This window comes from Bombina bombina, chromosome 1, assembly GCF_027579735.1.
Source record: "Bombina bombina isolate aBomBom1 chromosome 1, aBomBom1.pri, whole genome shotgun sequence".
Lineage (NCBI taxonomy): Eukaryota > Metazoa > Chordata > Amphibia > Anura > Bombinatoridae > Bombina > Bombina bombina.
The window spans coordinates 217,791,796-217,818,993 of NC_069499.1; the positions used below are offsets into that span (position 1 = coordinate 217,791,796).

General features: G+C 39.2%; 1 protein-coding gene across 1 annotated transcript in view; it reads left to right on the top strand.

Annotated features, from left to right (window-relative positions):
- Positions 1-27,198, top strand: part of TOGARAM1 (TOG array regulator of axonemal microtubules 1) — a 334,226-nt gene that overhangs the window by 100,282 nt on the left and 206,746 nt on the right. The window contains 2 exon segments of the mRNA XM_053697849.1: positions 10,595-10,851; positions 13,659-13,885. Of these exon segments, the coding sequence (XP_053553824.1) occupies positions 10,595-10,851; positions 13,659-13,885 (484 nt within the window).

Here is a 27,198-nt window from a genome sequence, read left to right on the forward strand (position 1 = left end):
GGAGAATTCCTTCAGACCAGTTCTGGATCTAAAGATATTGAATCGTTATGTAAGGATACCAACATTCAAAATGGTGACTATAAGGACTATTCTGCCTTTTGTTCAGCAAGGGCATTATATGTCCACAATAGATTTACAGGATGCATATCTTCATATTCCGATTCATCCAGATCACTTTCAGTTTCTGAGATTCTCTTTTCTAGACAAGCATTACCAGTTTGTGGCCCTTCCATTTGGCCTCGCAACAGCTCCAAGGATCTTTTCAAAGGTTCTCGGTGCCCTTCTCTCTGTAATCAGAGAACAGGGTATTGCGGTATTTCCTTATTTGGACGATATCTTGGTACTTGCTCAGTCTTCACATTCTGCAGAATCTCATACGAATCAACTTGTGTCGTTTCTTCAAAGACATGGTTGGAGGATCAATTTACCAAAGAGTTCGTTGATTCCTCAGACAAAGGTAACCTTTTTGGGTTTTCAAATAGATTCAGTCTCCATGACCTTGTCTCTAACAGAAAAGAGACGTCTGAAATTGGTTTCAGCCTGTCGAAACCTTCAGTCTCAATCATTCCCTTCGGTAGCTTTATGCATGGAAATTCTAGGTCTCATGACTGCTGCATCGGACGCGATCCCTTTTGCTCGTTTTCACATGCGACCTCTTCAGCTTTGTATGCTGAACCAATGGTGCAGGGATTATACAAAAATATCACAATTAATATCCTTAAATCCCAATGTACGACACTCTCTGATGTGGTGGATAGATCACCATCGTTTAGTCCAAGGGGCTTCTTTTGTTCGTCCAACCTGGACTGTGATCTCAACAGATGCGAGTCTGTCAGGTTGGGGAGCTGTATGGGGATCTCTGACGGCGCAGGGGGTTTGGGAATCTCAGGAGGCGAGATTACCGATAAACATTTTGGAACTCCGTGCGATTTTCAGAGCTCTTCAGTTCTGGCCTCCTCTGAAGAGAGAATCGTTTATTTGTTTTCAGACAGACAATGTCACAACCGTGGCATATGTCAATCATCAGTGTGGGACTCACAGTCCTCAGGCTATGAAAGAAGTATCTCGGATACTTGTTTGGGCGGAATCCAGCTCCTGTCTAATCTCTGCGGTTCACATCCCAGGTGTAGACAATTGGGAAGCGGATTATCTCAGTCGCCAGACGTTGCATCCGGGCGAATGGTCCCTTCATCCAGAGGTATTTCTTCAGATTGTTCAAATCTGGGGACTTCCAGAAATAGATCTGATGGCCTCTCATCTAAACAAGAAACTTCCCAGGTATCTGTCCAGGTCCAGGGATTTTCAGGCGGAAGCAGGGGATGCGCTGACACTTCCTTGGTGTTATCATCCTGCTTACATTTTCCCGCCTCTAGTTCTCCTTCCAAAAGTGATTTCCAAAATTCTAATGGAATGTTCGTTTGTACTGCTGGTGGCTCCAGCATGGCCTCACAGGTTTTGGTATGCGGATCTCATTCGGATGGCCAGTTGCCAACCGTGGACTCTTCCGTTAAGACCAGACCTTCTATCTCAAGGCCCTTTTTTCCATCAGGATCTCAAATCTTTAAATTTGAAGGTATGGAAATTGAACGCTTGATTCTTAGTCATAGAGGTTTCTCTGACTCAGTAATTAATACTATGTTACAGGCTCGTAAATCTGTGTCTAGGAAGATTTATTATCGAGTCTGGAAGACTTACATTTCTTGGTGTTCTTCTCATAAATTCTCCTGGCATTCTTTTAGAATTCCTAGAATTTTACAGTTTCTTCAGGATGGTTTGGATAAAGGTTTGTCTGCAAGTTCCTTGAAAGGACAAATCTCTGCTCTCTCTGTTCTTTTTCACAGAAAGATTGCTAATCTTCCTGATATTCATTGTTTTGTACAGGCTTTGATTCGAATCAAACCTGTCATTAAGTCAATCTCTCCTCCTTGGAGTCTTAATTTGGTTCTGAGGGCTTTACAAGCTCCTCCGTTTGAACCTATGCATTCTCTGGACATTAAATTACTTTCTTGGAAAGTTTTGTTCCTTTTGGCCATCTCTTCTGCTAGAAGAGTTTCTGAATTATCTGCTTTTTCTTGTGAATCTACTTTTCTGATTTTTCATCAGGATAAGGCTGTGTTGCGGACTTCATTTAAATTTTTACCTAAGGTTGTGAATTCTAACAACATTAGTAGAGAAATTGTTGTTCCTTCATTGTGTCCTAATCCTACAAATTCAAAGGAGAGATCTTTACATTCTTTGGATGTAGTAAGAGCTTTGAAATATTATGTTGAAGCTACTAAAGATTTTAGAAAGACTTCTAGTCTATTTGTTATCTTTTCTGGGTCCAGAAAAGGTCAGAAGGCCTCCGCCATTTCTTTGGTGTCTTGGTTAAAGTCTTTGATTCATCATGCTTATGTAGAGTCGGGTAAATAAATCCCCGCCTCAAAGAATTATGGCTCATTCTACTAGGTCAGTTTCTACTTCCTGGGCGTTTAGGAATGAAGCTTCTGTTGATCAGATTTTCAAAGCAGCTACTTGGTCTTCTTTGCATACTTTTACTAAATTCTACCATTTTGATGTGTTTTCTTCTTCTGAAGCAGTTTTTGGTAGAAAAGTACTTCAGGCAGCTGTTTCAGTTTGATTCCTCTGCTTATAATTTCAGTTTTTTTCATTATTGAGATTAAAACTTTTGATTTGGGTTGTGGATTATTATTATTTTTCAGCGGAATTGGCTGTCTTTATTTTATCCCTCCCTCTCTAGTGACTCTTGCATGGAAGTTCCACATCTTGGGTATTTATTATCACATACGTCACTAGTTCATGGACTCTTGCTAATTACATGAAAGAAAACATAATTTATGTAAGAACTTACCTGATAAATTCATTTCTTTCATATTAGCAAGAGTTCATGAGGCCCACCCTTTTTGTGGTGGTTATCATTTTTTTGTATAAAGCACAATTATTCCAATTCCTTATTTTGATACTTTCGCTCCTTTTTTATCACCCCACCTTTTGGCTATTCGTTAAACTGAATTGTGGGTGTGGTGAGGGGTGTATTTATAGGCATTTTAAGGTTTGGGAAACTTTGCCCCTCCTGGTAGGAATGTATATCCCATACGTCACTAGCTCATGGACTCTTGCTAATATGAAAGAAATGAATTTATCAGGTAAGTTCTTACATAAATTATGTTTTTTGGGTTGTGGATTAATTTTTTTCAGCAGATTATGACTGTTTTTATTTTATTCCCTCCCTCTCTAGTGACTCTTGAGTGGAGATCCACATCTTGGGTATTGATATCCCATATGTCACTAGCTCATGGACTCTTGACAATTACATGAAAGAAAACATAATTTATGTAAGAACTTACCTGATAAATTCATTTATTTCATATTGGCAAGAGTCCATGAGGCCCACCCTTTTTATGGTGATTATGATTTTTTGTATAAAGCACAATTATTTCCAAATTTAGTTTGTTGATGCTTTCTACTCCTTTCTTTATCACCCCAATGCTTGGTTATTTGTTAAACTGAATTGTGGGTGTGGTGAGGGGTGTATTAATAGGCATTTTGAGGTTTGGGAAACTTTGCCCCTCGTGGTAGGATTGTATATCCCATATGTCACTAGCTCATGGATTCTTGCCAATATGAAAGAAATGAATTTATCAGGTAAGTTCTTCCATAAATTATGTTTTCTCCATTTACCTTTGGTTGAATGACTGGGGGTTGTGGGAAGGGAAGTGATATTTAACAGCTTTGCTGTGGTGCTCTTTGCCTCCTCCTGCTGACCAGTAGTGATATTCCCAACAGTAATTGATGATGATACCGTGGACTCACCATATCCGGAAAGAAAGAAATTTTTCAGGTAAGTATAAATTTAGTTTTTTTTTCATGTAATTAGCAAGAGTCCATGAGCTAGTGACGTATGGGATATACATTCCTACCAGGAGGGGCAAAGTTTCCCAAACCTCAAAATGCCTATAAATACACCTCTCACCACACCCACAAATCAGTTTTACAAACTTTTCCTCCTATGGAGGTGGTGAAGTAAGTTTGTGCTAGATTCTACATTGATATGCGCTCTGCAGCAGTTTGGAGCCCGGTTTTCCTCTCAGCGTGCAGTGAATGTCAGAGGGATGTGAAGAGAGTATTGTCTATTTGAATTCAATGATCTCCTTCTACGGGGTCTATTTCATAGGTTCTCTGTTATCGGTCGTAGAGATTCATCTCTTACCTCCCTTTTCAGATCGACGATATACTCTTATATATACCATTACCTCTACTGATTCTCGTTTCAGGACTGGTTTGGCTTTCTACTACATGTAGATGAGTGTCCTGGGGTAAGTAAGTCTTATTTTCTTTGACACTCTAAGCTATGGTTGGGCACTTTTATATAAATATATATGTGTTCAAACATTTATTTGCCTTGATTCAGGATGTTCAATGTTCCTTATTTCAGACAGTCAGTTTCATATTTGGGATAATGCATATGAATAAATCAATTTTTTTCTTACCTTAAAATTTTACTTTTTCCCTGTGGGCTGTTAGGCTCGCGGGGGCTGAAAATGCTTCATTTTATTGCGTCATTCTTGGCGCTGACTTTTTTGGCGCAAAATTTTTTTCTTTGTTTCCGGCGTCATACGTGTCGCCGGAAGTTGCGTCATTTTTGACGTTTTTTGGCGCCAAAAGTGTCTGCGTTCCGGAAGTGGCGTCATTTTTGGCGCCAAAAGCATTTAGGCGCCAAATAATGTGGGCGTCTTTTTTTTTTGGCGCTAAAAAATATGGGCGTCACTATTGTCTCCACATTATTTAAGTCTCTTTGTTTATTGCTTCTGGTTGCTAGAAGCTTGTTCACTGGCATTTTTTCCCATTCCTGAAACTGTCATTTAAGGAATTTGATCAATTTTGCTTTATATGTTGTTTTTTCTATTACATATTGCAAGATGTCCCAGATTGACCCTGAGTCAGAAGATACTTCTGGAAAATCGCTGCCTAGTGCTGGATCTACCAAAGTTAAGTGTATTTGCTGTAAACTTGTGGTATCTGTTCCTCCAGCTGTTGTTTGTAATGAATGTCATGTCAAACTTGTTAATGCAGATAATATTTCCTTTAGTAATGTTACTTTACCTGTTGTTGTTCCATCAACATCTAATACTCAGAGTGTTCCTGTTAACATAAGAGATTTTGTTTCTAAATCCATTAATAAGGCTATGTCTGTTATTCCTCCTAGTAAACGTAAAAGGTCTTTTAAAACTTCTCATTTTTCAGATGAATTTTTAAATGAACATCATCATTCTGATAATGATTCCTCTGGTTCAGAGGATTCTGTTTCAGAGGTTGATGCTGATAAATCTTCATATTTATTCAAAATGGAATTTATTCGTTCTTTACTTAAAGAAGTCTTAATTGCATTAGAAATAGAGGATTCTGGTCCTCTTGATACTAAATCTAAACGTTTAAATAAGGTTTTTAAATCTCCTGTAGTTATTCCAGAAGTTTTTCCTGTCCCTGATGCCATTTCTGAAGTAATCTCCAGGGAATGGAATAATTTGGGTAATTCATTTACGTTTTAAGCAATTATATCCTGTGCCATCTGACAGATTAGAGTTTTGGGACAAAATCCCTAAGGTTGATGGGGCTATCTCTACTCTTGCTAAACGTACTACTATTCCTACGGCAGATAGTACTTCCTTTAAGGATCCTTTAGATAGGAAAATTGAATCCTTTCTAAGAAAAGCTTATTTATGTTCAGGTAATCTTCTTAGACCTGCTATATCTTTAGCGGATGTTGCTGCAGCTTCAACTTTTTGGTTGGAAGCTTTAGCGCAACAAGTAACAGATCATAATTCTCATAGCATTGTTAATCTTCTTCAACATGCTAATAACTTTATTTGTGATGCCATCTTTGATATCATTAGGGTTGATGTCAGGTATATGTCTCTAGCCATTTTAGCTAGAAGAGCTTTATGGTTTAAAGCTTGGAATGCTGATATGTCTTCTAAGTCAACTTTGCTTTCCCTTTCTAGGGTAATAAATTATTTGGTTCACAGTTGGATTCTATTATCTCAACTGTTACTGGAGGGAAAGGAACTTTTTTACCACAGGATAAAAAATCTAAAGGTAAATTTAGGTCTAATAATCGTTTTCGTTCCTTTCGTCACAATAAGGAACAAAAGCCTGATCCTTCACCCGCAGGAGCGGTATCAGTTTGGAAACCATCTCCAGTCTGGAATAAATCCAAGCCTTTTAGAAAACCAAAGCCAGCTCCAAAGTCCACATGAAGGTGCGGCCCTCATTCCAGCCCAGCTGGTAGGGGGCAGATTACGATTTTTCAAAGAAATTTGGATCAATTCAATTCACAATCATTGGATTCAGAACATTGTTTCAGAAGGGTACAGAATTGGCTTCAAGATAAGGCCTCCTGCAAAAAGATTTTTTCTTTCCCGTGTCCCAGTAAATCCAGTGAAGGCTCAAGAATTTCTGAAATGTGTTTCAGATCTAGAGTTGGCTGGAGTAATTATGCCAGTTCCAGTTCTGGAACAGGGGATGGGGTTTTATTCAAATCTCTTCATTGTACCAAAGAAGGAGAATTCCTTCAGACCAGTTCTGGATTTAAAAATATTGAATAGTTATGTAAGGATACCAACATTCAAAATGGTAACTATAAGGACTATCCTGCCTTTTGTTCAGCAAGGGCATTATATGTCCACAATAGATTTACAGGATGCATATCTGCATATTCCGATTCATCCAGATCACTTTCAGTTTCTGAAATTCTCTTTCCTAGACAAGCATTACCAGTTTGTGGCTCTGCCGTTTGGCTTAGCAACAGCTCCAAGGATTTTTACAAAGGTTCTCGGTGCCCTTCTGTCTGTAATCAGAGAACAGGGTATTGTGGTATTTCCTTATTTGGACGATATCTTGGTACTTGCTCAGTCTTCACAATTAGCAGAATCTCATACGAATCGACTTGTATTGTTTCTTCAAGATCATGGTTGGAGGATCAATTTACCGAAAAGTTCATTGATTCCTCAGACAAGGGTAACCTTTTTAGGTTTCCAGATAGATTCAGTGTCCATGACTCTGTCACTAACGGACAAGAAACGTCTAAAATTGATTTCAGCTTGTCGAAACCTTCAGTCTCAATCATTCCCTTCGGTAGCCTTATGTATGGAAATTCTAGGTCTTATGACTGCTGCATCGGACGCGATCCCCTTTGCTCGTTTTCACATGCGACCTCTTCAGCTCTGTATGCTGAACCAGTGGTGCAGGGATTACACAAAGATATCTCAATTGATATCTTTAAAACCGATTGTACGACACTCTCTGACGTGGTGGACAGATCACCATTGTTTAGTTCAGGGGGCTTCTTTTGTTCTTCCGACCTGGACTGTGATTTCAACAGATGCAAGTCTGACAGGTTGGGGAGCTGTTTGGGGGTCTCTGACAGCACAAGGGGTTTGGGAATCTCAGGAGGTGAGATTACCAATCAATATTTTGGAACTCCGTGCAATTTTCAGAGCTCTTCAGTCATGGCGTCTTCTAAAGAGAGAATCGTTCATTTGTTTTCAGACAGACAATGTCACAACTGTGGCATATATCAATCATCAAGGAGAGACTCATAGTCCTCTGGCTATGAAAGAAGTACTGTATCTCGAATACTGGTATGGGCGGAATCCAGCTCCTGTCTAATTTCTGCGGTTCATATCCCAGGTATAGACAATTGGGAAGCGGATTATCTCAGTCGCCAAACGTTACATCCGGGCGAATGGTCTCTTCACCCAGAGGTATTTCTTCAGATTGTTCAAATGTGGGGACTTCCAGAAATAGATCTGATGGCTTCTCATCTAAACAAGAAACTTCCCAGGTATCTGTCCAGATCCAGGGATCCTCAGGCGGAAGCAGTGGATGCATTGTCACTTCCTTGGAAGTATCATCCTGCCTATATCTTTCCGCCTCTAGTTCTTCTTCCAAAAGTAATCTCCAAGATTCTGAAGGAATGCTCGTTTGTTCTGCTGGTGGCTCCAGCATGGCCTCACAGGTTTTGGTATGCGGATCTTGTCCAGATGGCCTCTTGCCAACTGTGGACTCTTCCGTTAAGACCAGACCTTCTGTCACAAGGTCCTTTTTTCCATCAGGATCTCAAATCCTTAAATTTGAAGGTATGGAGATTGAACGCTTGATTCTTAGTCAAAGAGGTTTCTCTGACTCTTTGATTAATACTATGTTACAGGCTCGTAAATCTGTATCTAGGAAGATATATTATAGAGTCTGGAAGACTTATATTTCTTGGTGTCTTTCTCATCATTTTTCCTGGCATTCTTTTAGAATTCCGAGAATTTTACAGTTTCTTCAGGATGGTTTGGATAAAGGTTTGTCTGCAAGTTCCTTGAAAGGACAAATCTCTGCTCTTTCTGTTCTTTTTCACAGAAAGATTGCTAATCTTCCTGATATTCATTGTTTTGTACAAGCTTTGGTTCGTATAAAACCTGTTATTAAGTCAATTTCTCCTCCTTGGAGTTTGAGTTTGGTTCTGGGGGCTCTTCAAGCTCCTCCGTTTGAACCTATGCATTCACTAGACATTAAATTACTTTCTTGGAAAGTTTTGTTTCTTTTGGCCATCTCTTCTGCTAGAAGAGTTTCTGAATTATCTGCTCTTTCTTGTGAGTCTCCTTTTCTGATTTTTCATCAGGATAAGGCGGTGTTGCAAACTTCTTTTAAATTTTTACCTAAGGTTGTGAATTCTAACAACATTAGTAGAGAAATTGTGGTTCCTTCATTGTGTCCTAATCCTAAGAATTCTTAGGAGAGATCATTGCATTCTTTGGATGTAGTTAGAGCTTTGAAATATTATGTTGAAGCTACTAAGTCTTTCCGAAAGACTTCTAGTCTATTTGTTATCTTTTCCAGTTATAGGAAAGATCAGAAGGCCTCTGCCATTTCTTTGGCATCTTGGTTGAAATCTTTAATTCATCATGCTTATGTCGAGTCGGGTAAAACTCCGCCTCAAAGGATTACAGCTCATTCTACTAGGTCAGTTTCTACTTCCTGGGCGTTTAGGAATGAAGCTTCGGTTGATCAGATTTGCAAAGCAGCAACTTGGTCTTCTTTGCATACTTTTACTAAATTCTACCATTTTGATGTGTTTTCTTCTTCTGAAGCAGTTTTTGGTAGAAAAGTACTTCAGGCAGCTGTTTCAGTTTGATTCTTCTGCTTATGATTTCAGTTTTTTTCATTATAAGATTTAAACTTTATTTTGGGTGTGGATTATTTTCAGCGGAATTGGCTGTCTTTATTTTATCCCTCCCTCTCTAGTGACTCTTGCGTGGAAGATCCACATCTTGGGTAGTCATTATCCCATACGTCACTAGCTCATGGACTCTTGCTAATTACATGAAAGAAAACATAATTTATGTAAGAACTTACCTGATAAATTCATTTCTTTCATATTGGCAAGAGTGCATGAGGCCCACCCTTTTTGTGGTGGTTATGATTTTTTTGTATAAAGCACAATTATTCCAATTCCTTATTTTTTTATGCTTTCGCACTTTTGTCTTATCACCCCACTTCTTGGCTATGCGTTAAACTGATTTGTGGGTGTGGTGAGGGGTGTATTTATAGGCATTTTGAGGTTTGGGAAACTTTGCCCCTCCTGGTAGGAATGTATATCCCATACGTCACTAGCTCATGGACTCTTGCTAATATGAAAGAAATGAATTTATCAGGTATGTTCTTACATAAATTATGTTTTTCCTCATTCTCTTGCTATCTTTATTTGAAAAAGAAGGCATCTAAGCTAAAGAGCCAGACATTTTTTGATTTAGCACGCTGGACAGCACTTGTTTATCGGTGGGTGAAGTTATCCACCAATCGGCAAAAACAACCCAGGTTGTTAACCAAAAATGGGACGGCATCTAAACTTACATTATTGCTTTTCAAATAAAGATACCAAGAGAATGAAGAAAATTTGATAATAGGAGTAAATTAGAAAGTGGCTTAAAATTGCATGTTCTATCTGAATTACGAAAGAAAACATTTGGGTTCAGTGTCCCTTTAAGGTATATGAAACCCAATTTCTTTCTTTCATGATTCAGAGCATAGAGCAATCAATTTTAAACAACTTTCCAAATTACTTCAAAGTTCTGTTTTCTAATTAGCTTTGTTTGCTTGGTATCCTTTATGGAAGAAGCAGTAATGCACTACTGGGAGCTAGCTGAACACATTTAGGTTACAAGAGCCAATCCACAGCTCCTAGTAATGCATTGCTGCTTCTGAGTCTACATATGTATGTACTTTTGGTATCCTTTGCTGAAAAACAAAGAAAGTTTGATAGCAGTAAAATGGAAAGTTATTTAAAATTTCTTGGTTGCTCTACCTGAATCATGAGGTTTTTTTTAATTTTAAAGTACAAAATCAGTGCTCTCTTTTCCATCAGTTCAATATCTGTGAAAAGATGCAAAATGAGTTTTTATAGGTTTTATTTGGTCACATATTCTGCTAAAACAGGACAGGTTAACGCAATTGAGGTTTTTGATTAAAATCAACATCCGTTTACTTTTTCAATCTGACAATTCTTTTTACTGAAAATAAATGTTAATACATTTTTCCATTTTTCAAGCAGGAAAAAATGAATCTCCAATTCGGTTAAAAGCTGCAATGGTGAGAGTTCCATCTGCTCGAAAAGACCTTAACAGAACTCGACCAGTTCCTCCTATAACTAAAATTGCTCCTTTGTCTCCAAGTAACGGTATTGTTACTAGCAACCAAGTAAATAACCAGAGAAAAATAACTGAAAATACTCTAGAAGACGAAAAACTTGGAATTGATCTTTCAGATCTATGCTTAAAAGATGACGAGGAAGATGACCCTGAAGAGGTTTGTGTTGAACTGCATCTGAGGTTTGTTTTTAACTGCATCTGTGGTGTTGCGCATGTAAAAACGTCGCTCCCCGCCAAGGCAGTGTTGTTTTGGCGCGCTCCTTTTGCTTGCACCATGGGGGTCCTTATTTTAACAGCAGTGCAATGTCCTAGTGTCCCTGTTAATGTTTATTTCAGGGGAACTTTAAAACAATAGCATGAAAAAAAAGGACCTTTTTTTTTATACACTTTCCTTAAAGGGATAGAAAAGTCAAAATTAAACTTGCATGATTCAGATAGAGCATGTCATTCTAAGCCACTTTTAAATTCACTTCTATTTTCAAATGTGCTTTGTTCTCTTGGTATCCCTTGTTGAAAATGAGTATGCACATATCCTACACTAGTGGGAGCTGCTGCTAATTGGTGCCTGAACACATTTGTCTTTTGTGATTGGCTAACTAGATGTGTTCATCTTGCTGCCAGTAGTGCAATGCTGTTCCTTCAGCAAAGAATAACAAGAGAACAAAACAAATGTAATAATGGAAGAAAGTTGAAAAGTTGTTTCAAATTGTATGTTCTATCCAAATCATGAAATAAAATGTTGGGGTTTCCTGTCCCTTTAAGGGATTCCTTGATGTTCGCTACCAATTACTGGCAATTAAATGTATTCTACATCTGGTATATAAATAATGTCTTAGGATATTAAAGGGACATGAAACCCACGTTTTTTCTGTCATGATTTAGAAAGAGCATTCAATTTTAAATTCATTCTCTTGATATCCTTTGCTGAAAAGCATATCTAGATAGGCTTATTAGCTGCTGATTGGTGGCTACACATAGATGCCTCATGTGGTTGGCTCAGCCATGTGCATTGCTATTTCTTCAGCAAAGGATATCTAAAGAATGAAGCAAATTAGATAATAGAAGTAAATTGGAATGTTGTTTAAAATTGTATTCTCTACCTGAATCATCTTTATTTGTACGATTGTCCTCCTCCTAAGGGATATACAATATATTGATATAAATGATATTCATGCTAATATTTCAGAACATAGTGTTTACTGTTTCTGAAATATTTTTGTATGATATAAAGTCATACTTGCATATTTTATACATATATATGTGGGCAATATTACAATCTCTCTCATAGTGTCTGTTACAGCAATCTTTTTGTGTTGTGTAAAATACATATTTTTCTTGGTGATTCTCTGGTCACTAATATGATTAATTTCATTCTTATATATTTCTTGTATAGGGATGCAATATTACCACCTCTCTCACAGTAAGGAGATTTACAGCATCTATTGTTTAATGTATACGTAATTAATATGTATAATTAGTGATTCTTTGGACACTAATATGATTAATTCATTCTTATATACTGTATTTATGTAAATGGATGCAATAAATCAATCCCTTTAATGTAGTAATACAATTCTTGGTCAAATACTTTCATGTAATTTCCAATGAATTGATCACATAGTTAAAGGCAGATAAAACCAAATGTTTCTTGATTCAGAGAGAGCACACAGTTATAACCACTTTCCAATTAACTTCTGTTATGAAATTTGCTTTATTCTTTTGCTATATGTTATTGAAGGAGTAGCAATGCACTGCTTGGAGCTTGCTGAGTCTACATAGGTTTGATTTCCAACAAAGGACACCAAGAGATAAAAGTAAAGTAGATAATAGAAGTAAATTGGAAAGTTGTTTAAAATCGCATGCTTTATCTGAACCATGAAAGAAAAACATTTGGGTTTCATGTCCCTTTAAACTTCTGGACCAGATGCTCAGTCACACTGTTCCTGAACAGGGCTGAGTGGACTTTAAAGGGACACTAAACCCAACATTTTTCTTTCATGATTTAGTTAGAGAATACAATTTTAAACAACATTCCAATTTACTTCTATTATCTAATTTGCTTCATTCTTTAGATATCCTTTGTTGAAGAAATAGCAATGCACATGGGTGAGCCAATCACATGAAGCATCTATGTGCAGCCACCAATCAGCAGCTACTGAGTCTATCTAGATATGCTTTTCAACAAAGGATATTAAGAGAATGAAGCAAATTAGATAATAGAAGTAAATTGGAGAGTTGTTTAAAATTGAATTTTCTTTCTAAATCATGAGAGAAAAAAATATGGCTTTCATGTCCTTTTAACTATATGTTTAACCCCTTTTGGGCAGGCATTGTTTATTATTGCTTTATTATGCTTTTTTAAAAATGAATATAAAGGGGGAAGAACAAAAAACATCTTTTAACAAAAATTAATCTTTTTAATCAGTATTCCAGAACTACAAAATATACAGCACTTCTCACATAACATTCTTGATGTACTTTAAAGTTAATGTAAATTTTGATGCTAAAGTACCCGGTTTTTAAAAATTCGATTAAAAACAGGGGCACTTTAATTCATCAAAATTTACCTTTCATTCGTGTTGTGAAAAAATACTTACCTTTTAATCTTGACAGCCGCTCAAGCTTCCTCCGCCCGTCGCAATGCCTCTTCCTGGGTCTAAAATGAGGAATCCGGCTTCCTCCAATCACGGCTTCGAATCAGACAATGATTCCCCTGGGGGGAAGCTGTGATTGGAGGATGACAGAGCCATCATTTCCGATATCAGAAATGGCTTGCAAAGACCGGGGGAAGCTGGAGCGGAGTGAAATGTAAATTTTGATGAATTAAAGTGCCCCTGTTATCAATCGAATTTTTAAAAAACGGCACTTTAGCATTAAAATTTACATTCACTTTAATAACTTGTGGTCTGCACTCATTTCTTTTACATTCCCACATAAAGTATGTTTATCTTTCTTTAAATGCAGATGAATAGTTCTCTTCGCAATGTACGAAACAGCGCAGCTAAGAAAAGAGCTAAGATGACCGGCAGCTTGTCAGACCTGGATAGCCCTGACTCTATGAAAATGGAACTAAACTTGGACTCTCCAACTATGACTTCTTCTCCAACCAATGTCTCTTACAGCGAAAGTGGAGTCTATAGCCGGGAATCTCTTGCTTCGCCAACGTCTCCTGTGCTGCATATGAGGCAGATGTAAGTACAAGTTAAATACATTGCCATCTTTATCAAGCAGTTCTTTATTCCTTAAAGGGATAGGAACGCAAAAATTAAACTTGATTCAGATAGAGAATGCAATTTTAAGACACTTTTAAATTCACTTCTATTTTTAAATGTGCTTTGTTCTCTTGGTATCCCTTGCTGAAAAAGAATACTAGTGGGAGCTAGCTTCTGATTGGTGCCTGCACACATTTGTCTCTTGTGATAGGCTAACCAGATTTGTTCCGCTAGTGGCCAATGTTCCTTCAGCATAAGAAAACAAGAGAATGAAGCAAATTTGATAGTAAAAGTAAATTGGAAGGGGGGCGTGTCCTAACAGCGATCCTGACCGGTCGCAACTTCCAAGAGCTCTGATCGAGAAGCTTAAAATCCACCGATTATAGGCACCACTACACAGCTAAAATATATCAGTATATAGCTACAACGTCTGTTAGCTCCTCAGAGGGCTTATCACTAATAATTGGGCTGTATTTCTGACATTGGATCTCTGGAAAGGACATTAGGGGCCGGAGCGGTGGCTCATTAATGGCGGCGCTTCCCCCTCGGTAAATCCGAGGTACTTGTTCCTAACTGGGAATTACAGCTTTTTTGCACTAGCGAGAAGAATTATCAGATATCTGCAGTAGAGTGAATCAACACACTTTAAAAAAAAAAAAAAAAAAAAAAATACTACCTTCACGGCGATACTTGAAATGGCGCACATGGCGGGAGAATCCTACTGGCAGCGATTGGATGAGAAGCTGGAGAGACTTGAAATGTTGTTTCACAAGATGATGGATAAGGCTCCATATGATTGTCTGATGCAAATATTGCTTAATAAAGAAACCCATGCCACACACCTAACTAGATCTTCAAATGTAAAAGGTTCCCTCGACACAGAATCGCCTGAAGATTTCTCACAGCCGGGAGGGCTGGCTGACTTGCCACAACCACAGGAGTCTCCTACAATAGCCTTTGCTGCGCAGACCACTAAATTGCTACCAAGAATGTCCGCAGCACAAGAGAAGCAGCAAGCCATTTGCTTTACAGACTTAAAAGATCAGGGGACACAGAACATCACCTCGACCAGCACACCTTGTTTGAGCGGGCGCTCTCAAAAATTTACTGGATCCATATCTCAGCATGTGAACCGGAGGTTAACAGAGCAAGGCACAGCAGGGACACTAATCCAAGGGACAAAAAAATGGACTAGTCACCTGTTGTTTCTCTTGTTAAGTGTATCCAGTCCACGGATCATCCATTACTTATGGGATATTAACTCCTCCCCAACAGGAAGTGCAAGAGGATTCACCCAGCAGAGCTGCTATATAGCTCCTCCCCTAACTGCCATTACCAGTCATTCTCTTGCACCCAACGAATAGATAGGATGTGTGAGAGGACTGTGGTGATTATACTTAGTTTCATACCTTCAATCAAAAGTTTGTTATTTTATAATAGCACCGGAGTGTGTTATTCCTTCTCTGGTAGAATTTGAAGAAGAATCTACCTGAGTTTTTCTATGATTTTAGCCGGAGTAGTTAAGATCATATTGCTGTTTCTCGGCCATCTGAGGAGAGGTAAACTTCAGATCAGGGGACAGCGGGCAGATTAATCTGCAAAGAGGTATGTAGCAGCTTATTATTTTCTGACAATGGAATTGATGAGAAAATTCTGCCATACCGATATAATGTAAACTCAGCCTTAAATGCAGTAGCAGCAACTGGTATCAGGCTGTCATGTATGTATATTTTACACTTCAGTATTCTGGGGAATGGCACTTCACTGGAATTATACTGTATGCATAAAACTTTAGCCTAATTTGCAGGGACTAGCAACAGGCTTTTTAATAACACTCAATTTATTAATGTTAAACGTTTTTTGCTGGCATGTAAAATCGTTTAATTTTCTGAGGTACTGGGTGAAAAAATGTTTTGGGCACTATTTTTTTCCACTTGGCAGTCGTTTTATTTAATTTATGACAGTTTACTGATCTCTCTCACTGTTATGTGTGAGGGGGAGGGGCCTTTTTTGGCTACGCATCAAAAAATTCAGTCAGAAGTTTATTGTCTTCCCTGCATGATCCGGTTCATCTCTACAGAACTCAGGGGTCTTCAAAACTTGTTTTGAGGGAGGTAATCACTCACAGCAGAGCTGTGAGATTGTAGTTGACTGTGATAAAAAAAAACGTTTATTTCTGTATTTTTTTTTTTTTTTTTTTTCTGCTATCAGGGTTAGTTATCCTTTGCTAATGGGAGCAATCCTTTGCTAAAATTGTGTTTTTTTAAAAAGATTTGATGCTATAACTTTTCAGTTTATTAATTTTCAACTGTCATAACTTTTTCTGTGCTTCTTATAGGCACAGTACGTTTTCATATTATAGTAAATTACTTGAAAAGTATTTCCAAGTTGCTAGTTTATTTGCTAGTGTGTTAAACATGTCTGATTCAGAGGAAGATATCTGTGCTATATGTGCAAAAGCCAAAGTGGAGCCCAATAGAAATTTATGTACTAACTGTATTGATGCTACTTTAAATAAAAGTCAATCTGTACAAATTGAACATATTTCACCAAACAACGAGGGGAGAGTTATGCCGACTAACTCGCCTCACGTGTCAGTACCTGCATCTCCCGCTCGGGAGGTGCGTGATATTGTAGCGCCGAGTACATCTGGGCGGCCATTACAAATCACATTACAGGATATGGCTACTGTTATGACTGAAGTTTTGGCTAAATTACCAGAACTAAGAGGTAAGCGTGATCACTCTGGGGCCATGTCAGACACTGCGTCACAATTTGCAGAACATGAGGACGGAGAGCTTCATTCTGCGGGTGACGGTTCTGATCCAAACAAACTGGATTCAGATATTTCAAATTTTAAATTTAAGCTGGAAAACCTCCGTGTATTACTAGGGGAGGTGTTAGTGGCTCTGAATGATTGTAACACAGTTGCAATACCAGAGAAAATGTGTTGGTTGGATAAATATTTTGCGGTACCGGCGAGTACTGACGTTTTTCCTATACCTAAGAGACTTACTGAAATTGTTACTAAGGAGTGGGATAGACCCGGTGTGCCGTTCTCACCCCCTCCGATATTTAGAAAGATGTTTCCAATAGACGCCACCACACGGGACTTATGGCAAACGGTCCCTAAGGTGGAGGGAGCAGTTTCTACTTTAGCTAAGCGTACCACTATCCCGGTGGAGGATAGCTGTGCCTTTTCAGATCCAATGGATAAAAAGTTAGAGGGTTACCTTAAGAAAATGTTTGTTCAACAAGGTTTTATATTGCAACCTCTTGCATGCATTGCGCCTGTCACGGCTGCAGCAGCATTTTGGTTTGAGTCTCTGGAAGAGACACTTGAATCAGCTCCATTAGATGAGATTACACACAAGCTTAAAGCCCTTAAGTTAGCTAACTCATTTATTTCAGATGCCGTAGTACATTTAACTAAACTTACGGCTAAGAATTCCGGATTCGCCATTCAGGCACGCAGAGCACTGTGGCTAAAATCCTGGTCAGCTGACGTTACTTCTAAATCTAAATTGCTTAATATACCTTTCAAAGGGCAGACCTTATTCGGGCCCGGGTTGAAAGATATTATCGCTGACATTACAGGAGGTAAAGGCCATGCCCTGCCTCAAGACAGAGCCAAACCTAAGGCTAGACAGTCTAATTTTCGTTCCTTTCGTAATTTCAAAGCAGGAGCAGCATCAACTTCCTCTGCACCAAAACAGGAAGGAGCTGTTGCTCGCTACAGACAAGGCTGGAGACCTAACCAGTCCTGGGACAAGGGCAAGCAGGCCAGGAAACCTGCTGCTGCCCCTAAGACAGCATGAATCGAGGGCCCCCGATCCGGGAACGGATCTAGTGGGGGGCAGACTTTCTCTCTTCGCCCAAGCTTGGGCAAGAGATGTCCAGGATCCCTGGGCGTTAGAGATCATATCTCAGGGATACCTTCTAGACTTCAAATTCTCTCCCCCAAGAGGGAGATTTCATCTGTCAAGGTTGTCAACAAACCAAATAAAGAAAGAGGCGTTTCTACGCTGCGTACAAGATCTTTTATTAATGGGAGTGATCCATCCGGTTCCGCGGTCGGAACAAGGACAAGGGTTTTACTCAAATCTGTTTGTGGTTCCCAAAAAAGAGGGAACTTTCAGGCCAATCTTGGATTTAAAGATCCTAAACAAATTCCTAAGAGTTCCATCGTTCAAAATGGAAACTATTCGGACAATTTTACCCATGATCCAAAAGGGTCAGTACATGACCACAGTGGATTTAAAGGATGCTTACCTTCACATACCGATTCACAAAGATCATTACCGGTATCTAAGGTTTGCCTTTCTAGACAGGCATTACCAGTTTGTAGCTCTTCCATTCGGATTGGCTACGGCTCCGAGAATCTTCACAAAGGTTCTGGGTGCTCTTCTGGCGGTACTAAGACCGCGAGGAATTGCGGTAGCTCCGTACCTAGACGACATTCTGATACAAGCTTCAAGCTTTCAAACTGCCAAGTCTCATACAGAGTTAGTACTGGCATTTCTAAGGTCGCATGGATGGAAGGTGAACGAAAAGAAGAGTTCTCTCTTTCCACTCACAAGAGTTCCCTTCTTGGGGACTCTTATAGATTCTGTAGAAATGAAGATTTACCTGACAGAAGACAGGTTAACAAAGCTTCAAAATGCATGCCGTGTCCTTCATTCCATTCAACACCCGTCAGTAGCTCAATGCATGGAGGTGATCGGCTTAATGGTAGCAGCAATGGACATAGTACCCTTTGCACGCCTACATCTCAGACCGCTGCAATTGTGCATGCTAAGTCAGTGGAATGGGGATTACTCAGACTTGTCCCCTACTCTGAATCTGGATCAAGAGACCAGAAATTCTCTTCTATGGTGGCTTTCTCGGCCACATCTGTCCAGGGGGATGCCATTCAGCAGGCCGGACTGGACAATTGTAACAACAGACGCCAGCCTACTAGGTTGGGGCGCTGTCTGGAATTCTCTGAAGGCTCAGGGACAATGGAATCAGGAGGAGAGTCTCCTACCAATAAACATTCTGGAATTGAGAGCAGTTCTCAATGCCCTTCTGGCTTGGCCCCAGTTAACAACTCGGGGGTTCATCAGGTTTCAGTCGGACAACATCACGACTGTAGCTTACATCAACCATCAGGGAGGGACAAGAAGCTCCCTAGCAATGATGGAAGTATCAAAGATAATTCGCTGGGCAGAGTCTCACTCTTGCCACCTGTCAGCAATCCACATCCCGGGAGTGGAGAACTGGGAGGCGGATTTCTTAAGTCGTCAGACTTTTCATCCGGGGGAGTGGGAACTTCATCCGGAGGTCTTTGCCCAAATACTTCGACGTTGGGGCAAACCAGAGATAGATCTCATGGCGTCTCGACAGAACACCAAGCTTCCTCGTTACGGGTCCAGATCCAGGGATCCGGGAGCGGTTCTGATAGATGCTTTGACAGCACCTTGGACCTTCGGGATGGCTTATGTGTTTCCACCCTTCCCGATGCTTCCTCGATTGATTGCCAGAATCAAACAGGAGAGAGCATCAGTGATTCTAATAGCGCCTGCATGGCCACGCAGGACTTGGTATGCAGATCTAGTGGACATGTCATCCTGTCCACCTTGGTCGCTACCTCTGAAACAGGACCTTCTGATCCAGGGTCCCTTCAAACATCAAAATCTAATTTCTCTGAAGCTGACTGCTTGGAAATTGAACGCTTGATTTTATCAAAACGTGGTTTTTCTGAGTCAGTTATTGATACCTTAATACAGGCTAGGAAGCCTGTTACCAGAAAGATTTACCATAAGATATGGCGCAAATACTTATATTGGTGCGAATCCAAGAGTTACTCATGGAGTAAGGTTAGGATTCCGAGGATATTGTCTTTTCTACAAGAAGGTTTAGAAAAGGGTTTATCCGCTAGTTCCTTAAAGGGACAGATTTCAGCTCTGTCCATTCTTTTACACAAACGTCTGTCAGAAGTTCCGGACGTTCAAGCTTTTTGTCAGGCTTTAGCTAGGATCAAGCCTGTGTTTAAAACTGTTGCTCCACCATGGAGTTTGAACTTAGTTCTTAATGTTTTACAGGGGGTTCCGTTTGAACCCCTTCATTCCATTGATATCAAGTTGTTATCTTGGAAAGTTCTGTTTTTAATGGCGATTTCCTCGGCTCGAAGAGTCTCTGAGTTATCTGCCTTACATTGTGATTCTCCTTATCTGATTTTTCATTCAGACAAGGTAGTTCTGCGTACTAAACCTGGGTTCCTACCTAAGGTGGTCACTAACAGGAATATCAATCAAGAGATTGTGGTTCCATCTTTGTGTCCTAATCCTTCTTCGAAAAAGGAACGTCTGCTACACAATCTAGATGTAGTCCGTGCCCTGAAATTTTATCTACAGGCAACTAAGGATTTTCGACAAACGTCTTCCCTGTTTGTCGTTTATTCTGGTCAGAGGAGAGGTCAAAAAGCTTCGGCTACCTCTCTCTCCTTTTGGCTTCGTAGCATAATACGGTTAGCCTATGAGACTGCTGGACAGCAGCCTCCTGAAAGAATTACAGCACATTCTACTAGAGCTGTGGCTTCCACTTGGGCCTTTAAGAATGAGGCTTCTGTTGAACAGATTTGCAAGGCTGCAACTTGGTCTTCTCTTCATACTTTTTCCAAATTTTACAAATTTGACACTTTTGCTTCTTCGGAGGCTGTTTTTGGGAGAAAGGTTCTTCAGGCAGTGGTTCCTTCCGTATAAAGAGCCTGCCTGTCCCTCCCGTCATCCGTGTACTTTAGCTTTGGTATTGGTATCCCATAAGTAATGGATGATCCGTGGACTGGATACACTTAACAAGAGAAAACATAATTTATGCTTACCTGATAAATTTATTTCTCTTGTAGTGTATCCAGTCCACGGCCCGCCCTGTCACTTTAAGGCAGGTAATTTTTCCATTAAACTACAGTCACCACTGCACCCTATGGTTTTCCTTTCTCTGCATGTTTTCGGTCGAATGACTGGTAATGGCAGTTAGGGGAGGAGCTATATAGCAGCTCTGCTGGGTGAATCCTCTTGCACTTCCTGTTGGGGAGGAGTTAATATCCCATAAGTAATGGATGATCCATGGACTGGATACACTACAAGAGAAATACATTTATCAGGTAAGCATAAATTATGTTTTTACACTGGAGTTACGCTGAGCGGATATCTCACTTTCCTTCACAACCCTCATATAAGGCGCAACAAACATTAAGAGAACTCAAGTCCTGTCATCGCAAAAATTCACATTTTTTTATATCAGATAAAGGCTAGATTATTGAAACGTTAGCTAGCAGGGGTTAAACAGCCATCCTGTTATATTGATCAGATGTAACTTTGCTCACCCCATCAAGGAGGTTGAATCGAGAAGATTACAAGGGATTCATTTTGAAGGGTGGCATGTTGGCAGAGATGTTTAGAGTTACTTGTTTCTCATGTTGTTTAGTTTCTGTTAATTGTGTTTAGGAGATGATAGCATAGATATACCCCATACCTCACTCTACCTCACGCAACCTGCTATTCTAAGATGTTTAATTTTAATTTTTGACACAATAGCATATTCTTTTCCTATTCTTTCCTATACTATCATTCTGAAGGAAGGCTATCTCTAGGAAAATAAATAATAGTTTATATGTCTGTGAGATGCATAGTCTCTCCCCAGTGGCTGGCGGCCGGGGCCGCAGGGGGGGGGGGGGCAGTAGTATAAAACATTAGATGCCATGTATAGAGGATTGCTATGTATTCCAACACTATAGTGAGGGTATTGGCGGGATACTTTATGAAACGGCAGAAATATGTCGTGCCACCAATCCACTTTTTAGTATGTAGCATTATTACCTCAGTAATCCATATAATATAGTATTAGCAGTCTTATCAATCTTGTTACTATAGTTAACACGAATTTACATTGCCCCAACATTGATAATGTCCACCCTGTTCTAAAAAGATTGCCTTACATAAGGTCTTATCATTAAGACAGATACCAAGAGGAACCTTTGAAAAATATTACATATATTTATAACCTCACGTTGTGTATGTGCAGCATAATATATTTTCCCTATTGCACTAGGAATGCTAGACAGCTAGTTACTTTCTTAACTATTAGCCCAGTTGGGACTTTTTTCTTTATTGTTTTCTTCATCACAGTATGTAAAGCCTTCCCTTTACAGTTTTTCTTACTGTTATTTTATTCACAGCACTGGCCTAATACTACCCCACACCAAACAGATCTTAAGTTTCTAATGGGTCCAAGAGCGACCTAATATGATGTCTAAGGGGTATAAAAATTTGAGGACTGTCTTGATCTCTATATATCTTCTTTAAAGACTCAACTTGCAAAATATATGTATAACTACTGCATGATAAGTCTGTATGTACCATTTTATTTGACAGTTCTTCAATAAAAATAAAAATAAAAAAAAAAAAAAATATATATATATATATATATATATATATATATACATGTCAAGGGAAAAAAAAAAAAAGTAAATTGGAAAGTTGATTAAAATTGTATGTTCTATCCGAATCACAAAACAAAATTTTGGGGTTTCCTATCCCTTTAATGGAACAACTTGTATACATACATAAAAAGAGAGGCACTCAGCCAATGAATAAGCAAAAGATTATTAGCTTTTTCTGTTGCCTCCCCAGGAGTCACCTTGCCCAAAATGTGTCACGCAAAGAGAATATTCCTGCAGTATAACAGTCTGGTTCAACATATAAAAATAAATAAAAATTCCAGCCCCAAAATACCAATACCCCTCTGAAAGAGAGACATGACAATCAGAGACACATGCTCTGGTCTTATGTGGGTGTTGTCATTGGGTTGCAACCATCCCTCTCTAGTCCATGCCTGTTTTCTTATCTTAATACTTAGGTAAACAAATCTTAATTTTCATATTTGCATTTGTGAAAATACAGAAGCAATCTGCCTATATAATAGCCTGGTCCTTTCTAGAAAGGCTGTACAATCAGCTAGCAACTGCCCCTGAGTTCATCTTTCTTTACACTGCATCTTCTGCTTCCTGTGCAACATGCAGATGGTTCTCCCCACAACTAATACTCCTCCTTGCTGGTGCTCAGGGCAAAAGATATGACTCCTCACACTCAATGCAGGATGTTAATAAAAAAGGAAGAGTGTAATAAAGTAAAAAAAAGCAGCAGCCTGTATCCATCTTCATAAAAGCATCACACAAAAATAAACTGACTCAAATGCCTTTGTATGATCGTACATAACTTTCCTTATGACTTATTTAGAAAGTTATGTACCATTATATTTTTTTTTCTGTGTAATACTTTCATGAAGATGGAATAAAGTCTGATGTTTTTACTTTACAACGCCCTTCCGTTTTTATTAACATCCTGGACTGAGTGCGATGAGTTGGGTGTTTATAATACTTTCTAAAAAGGACAGTCCAGGCTGGAGATATGGGCAGTTTTATATAGGATCTCCATCTGCTTTTGTCTATAAAATTTAAAATTGCTATTCTATGATAATTTTGATCAGAAGAGAATCCTAAAAATAAAACCGGTTAAGTTTTTAAGTTAAGTAGTAAAATGACTTGCAAAGTGTCCTCTAAAATATACAATCTGTTTTTTACTGTAACAGGTAGTTAAAGGGACAGTCTACTCCAGAATTTGTATTGTTTAAACAGATAGATAATCCGTTTATTACCCATTCCCTACTTTTGCATAACCAACACGGTTATATTAATATACTTTTTCTTTTACAAGATATACAGAGTCCACGGATTTCATCCTTTACTTGTGGGATATATTCCTCCTGCTAACAGGAAGTGGCAAAGAGCACCACAGCAGAGCTTCTATATAGCTCCTCCCCTAACTCCTCTCCCCAGTCATTCTCTTTGCCTATGCATAGCAATAGGAAGGGTAAAGTTTATGTGGTGATAAAAAGTTAGTTTAGTTTTTCTTCCGTTTGAACCCATGCATTCCATAGATATTAAACTGTTATCTTGGAAGGTTTTGTTTCTATTTGCAAGCGACCAAGGATTTTCGTCAGACATCTTCCCTATTTGTTGTTTATTCTGGGAAGCGTAGAGGTCAAAAAGCTACGGCTACCTCTCTCTCTTTTTGGCTGAGAAGCATCATCCGCCTGGCATACAAGACTGCTGGACAGCAGCCCCCTGAAAGGATTACGGCTCATTCCACTAGAGCTGTGGCTTCCACTTGTGCTTTTAAGAATGAGGCTTCTGTTGAACAGATTTTTAAGGCTGCGATTTGGTCCTCCCTTCATACTTTTTCAAAATTTTCCAAATTTGATACTTTTGCTTCTTCTGAGGCTATTTTTGGGAGAAAGGTGCTTCAAGCAGTGGTGCCTTCCGTTTAGGTTCCTGTCTTGTCCCTCCCTTTAATCCGTGTCCTAAAGCTTTGGTATTGGTATCCCACAAGTAAAGGATGAAATCCGTGGACTCGGTATATCTTGTAAAAGAAAAGGAAATTTATGCTTACCGGATAAATTGATTTATTTTACGATATACCGAATCCACGGCCCGCCCTGTCATTTTGAGACAGGATTTATTTTTTCTTTAAACTTCACAGTCACCTCTGCACCTTTTTGGTTCTTTCCCTTTCTCTTCCTATACCTTCGGTCGAATGACTGGGGGGAGGAGCTATATAGCAGCTCTGCTATGGTGCTCTTTGCCACTTCCTGTTAGCAGGAGGAATATAGCCTACAAGTAAAGGATGAAATCCGTGGACTCGGAATATCGTAAAAGAAATCAATTTATCAGGTAAGCATAAATTTCCTTTTACCTCTGTGATTACATTGTATATAAACCTCTGCAGACTACCCCCTTATTTCAGGTCTTTTGACAGACTTGCATTTTAGCCTATCAGTGCTGGCTCATTAATAACTCCACAGGCATGAGCACAATTTTATCTATATGGCACACATGAACTAGCACTGTCTAGCTGTGAAAAACTGTCAAAATGCACCGAGATAAGAGGCGGCCTTCAAGGGCTTTGAAATTGGTATATGAACCTACCTTGGTTCAACTAAATAGGTTTAGCTTTCAACAAAGCATACCAAGAGAACAAAGCAAATTTGATGATAAAAGTGTATTGGAAAGTTGTTTAAAATTGCATGCCCTATCTGAATCATGAGTTTAATTTTGACTAGACTGTCCCTTTAAGTATGCCTACAATTAAAGATCAAAGAGGACTACTATAGAACTGAAGTTGACATATCCTGTAAGAGAGGTTTATGGCTCATTATTTTTATTTTCTCTTGTTAGGTGTATCCAGTCCACGGATCATCCATTACTTGTGGGATATTCTCCTTCCCAACAGGAAGTTGCAAGAGGATCACCCACAGCAGAGCTGCTATATAGCTCCTCCCCTAACTGCCATATCCAGTCATTCTCTTGCAAGCTCTCAACATAGCTGGAGGTAGTAAGAGGAAAGTGGTAAAATATAGTTAGTTTTTTCTTCAATCAAAAGTTTATTGTTTTTAAATGGTACCGCAGTGTACTATTTTATCTCAGGCAGCATTTAGAAGAAGAATCTGCCTGCGTTTTTCTATGATCTTAGCAGAAGTAACTAAGATCCACTGCTATTATCACATATGTCTGAGGAGTGAGGTAACTTCAGAGGGAGAATGGCGTGCAGGGTATCCTGCAATAAGGTATGTGCAGTTTTAAGTTTTTCTAGGGATGGAATTGCTAGAAAATGCTGCTGATACCGAATTAATGTAAGTTAAGCCTAAATACAGTGATTTAATAGCGACTAGTATCAGGCTTGCTATCAGAGGTATATACTCTGATTAATGTGCAATATAAAATGTTTGCTGGCATGTTTAATCGTTTTTATATATGCTTTGGTGATAAAACTTATTGGGGCCTAGTTTTTTTCCACATGGCTGGCTTTATTTTTGCCTAGAAACTGTTTCCTGAGGCTTTCCACTGTTATAGTATAAAAGTTACAGTTGGTGCAGTTAAAATTACAAACTGTGACATTCAGCTTCCCTCAGCATTCCCCTGCATGCTATAGGACATCTCTGAAGGGCTCAAAGGGCTTCAAAAGTAGGAGCTGTGGCAGTTGTTATGAATGTTATGAATATTTTTCGTTTTGTTAATGTTTTTTTGTATTAACCCCTTAATGACCACAATGTACCCTGTATGTCACTGGTCGTTAAGGGTTTTTTCAGGACATAATAGCACAAGTCTAGCAATAACACGCTATTAATGCTCTCCCTTCAGTAGGCTTTGTTGAATAGAGCAGTCTCAACGCTGGTGGCAAGACCGCGCTATAAAACAATCAAGTCCCAAAAAAAGACCAGCGACATACAGGGTACGTCGCTGGTCCTTAAGGGGTTAAGGGGTTAATCATCCATTTGCAAGTGGGTGCAATGCTCTGCTAACTTGTTACATACACTGTAAAAGTTTCGTTAGTTTAACTGCCTTTTTTCCACTGTTATTTCAAATTTTGGCAAAATTTGTTTCTCTTAAAGGCACAGTAACGTTTTTTTTATATTGCTTGTTAACTTGATTTAAAGTGTTTTTCAAGCTTGCTAGTCTCATTGCTAGTCTGTATAAACATGTCTGACATAGAGGAAACTCCTTGTTCATTATGTTTAAAAGCCATGGTGGAACCCCATAGGAGAATGTGTACTAAATGTATTGATTTCTCTTTAAACAATAAAGATCAGCTGTTATCTTTAAAAGAATTATCAGCAGAGGATTCTGACGAGGGGGAAGTTATGCCGACTAACTCTCCCCATGTGTCGGACCCTTTGACTCCCACTCAAGGGACTCACGCTAAAATGACGCCAAGTACATCAAAGACGCCCATAGCGATTACTTTGCAGGACATGGCGGCAATCATGGATAATACCCTGTCAGCGGTATTAGCCAGACTGCCTGAATTCAGAGGAAAGCGCGATAGCTCTGGGGTTAGACGTAATACAGAGCGCGCAGATGTTTTAAGGCCCATGTCTGATACTGCGTCACAATATGCAGAAGCTGAGGAAGAGCTTCAGTCTGTGGGTGACGTCTCTGACTCGGGGAAATCTGATTCAGATATGTCTACTTTTAAATTTAAGCTTGAGAACCTCCGGGTGTTGCTTGGAGAGGTTTTAGCTGCTCTGAATGACTGTGACACAATTGCAGTGCCAGAGAAATTGTGTAGACTGGATAAATACTACGCGGTGCCGGTGTGTACTGACGTTTTTCCAATACCTAAAAGGTTTACAGAAATTATTACTAAGGAGTGGGACAGGCCCGGTGTGCTGTTTCCCCCCCCCCCCTCCTATTT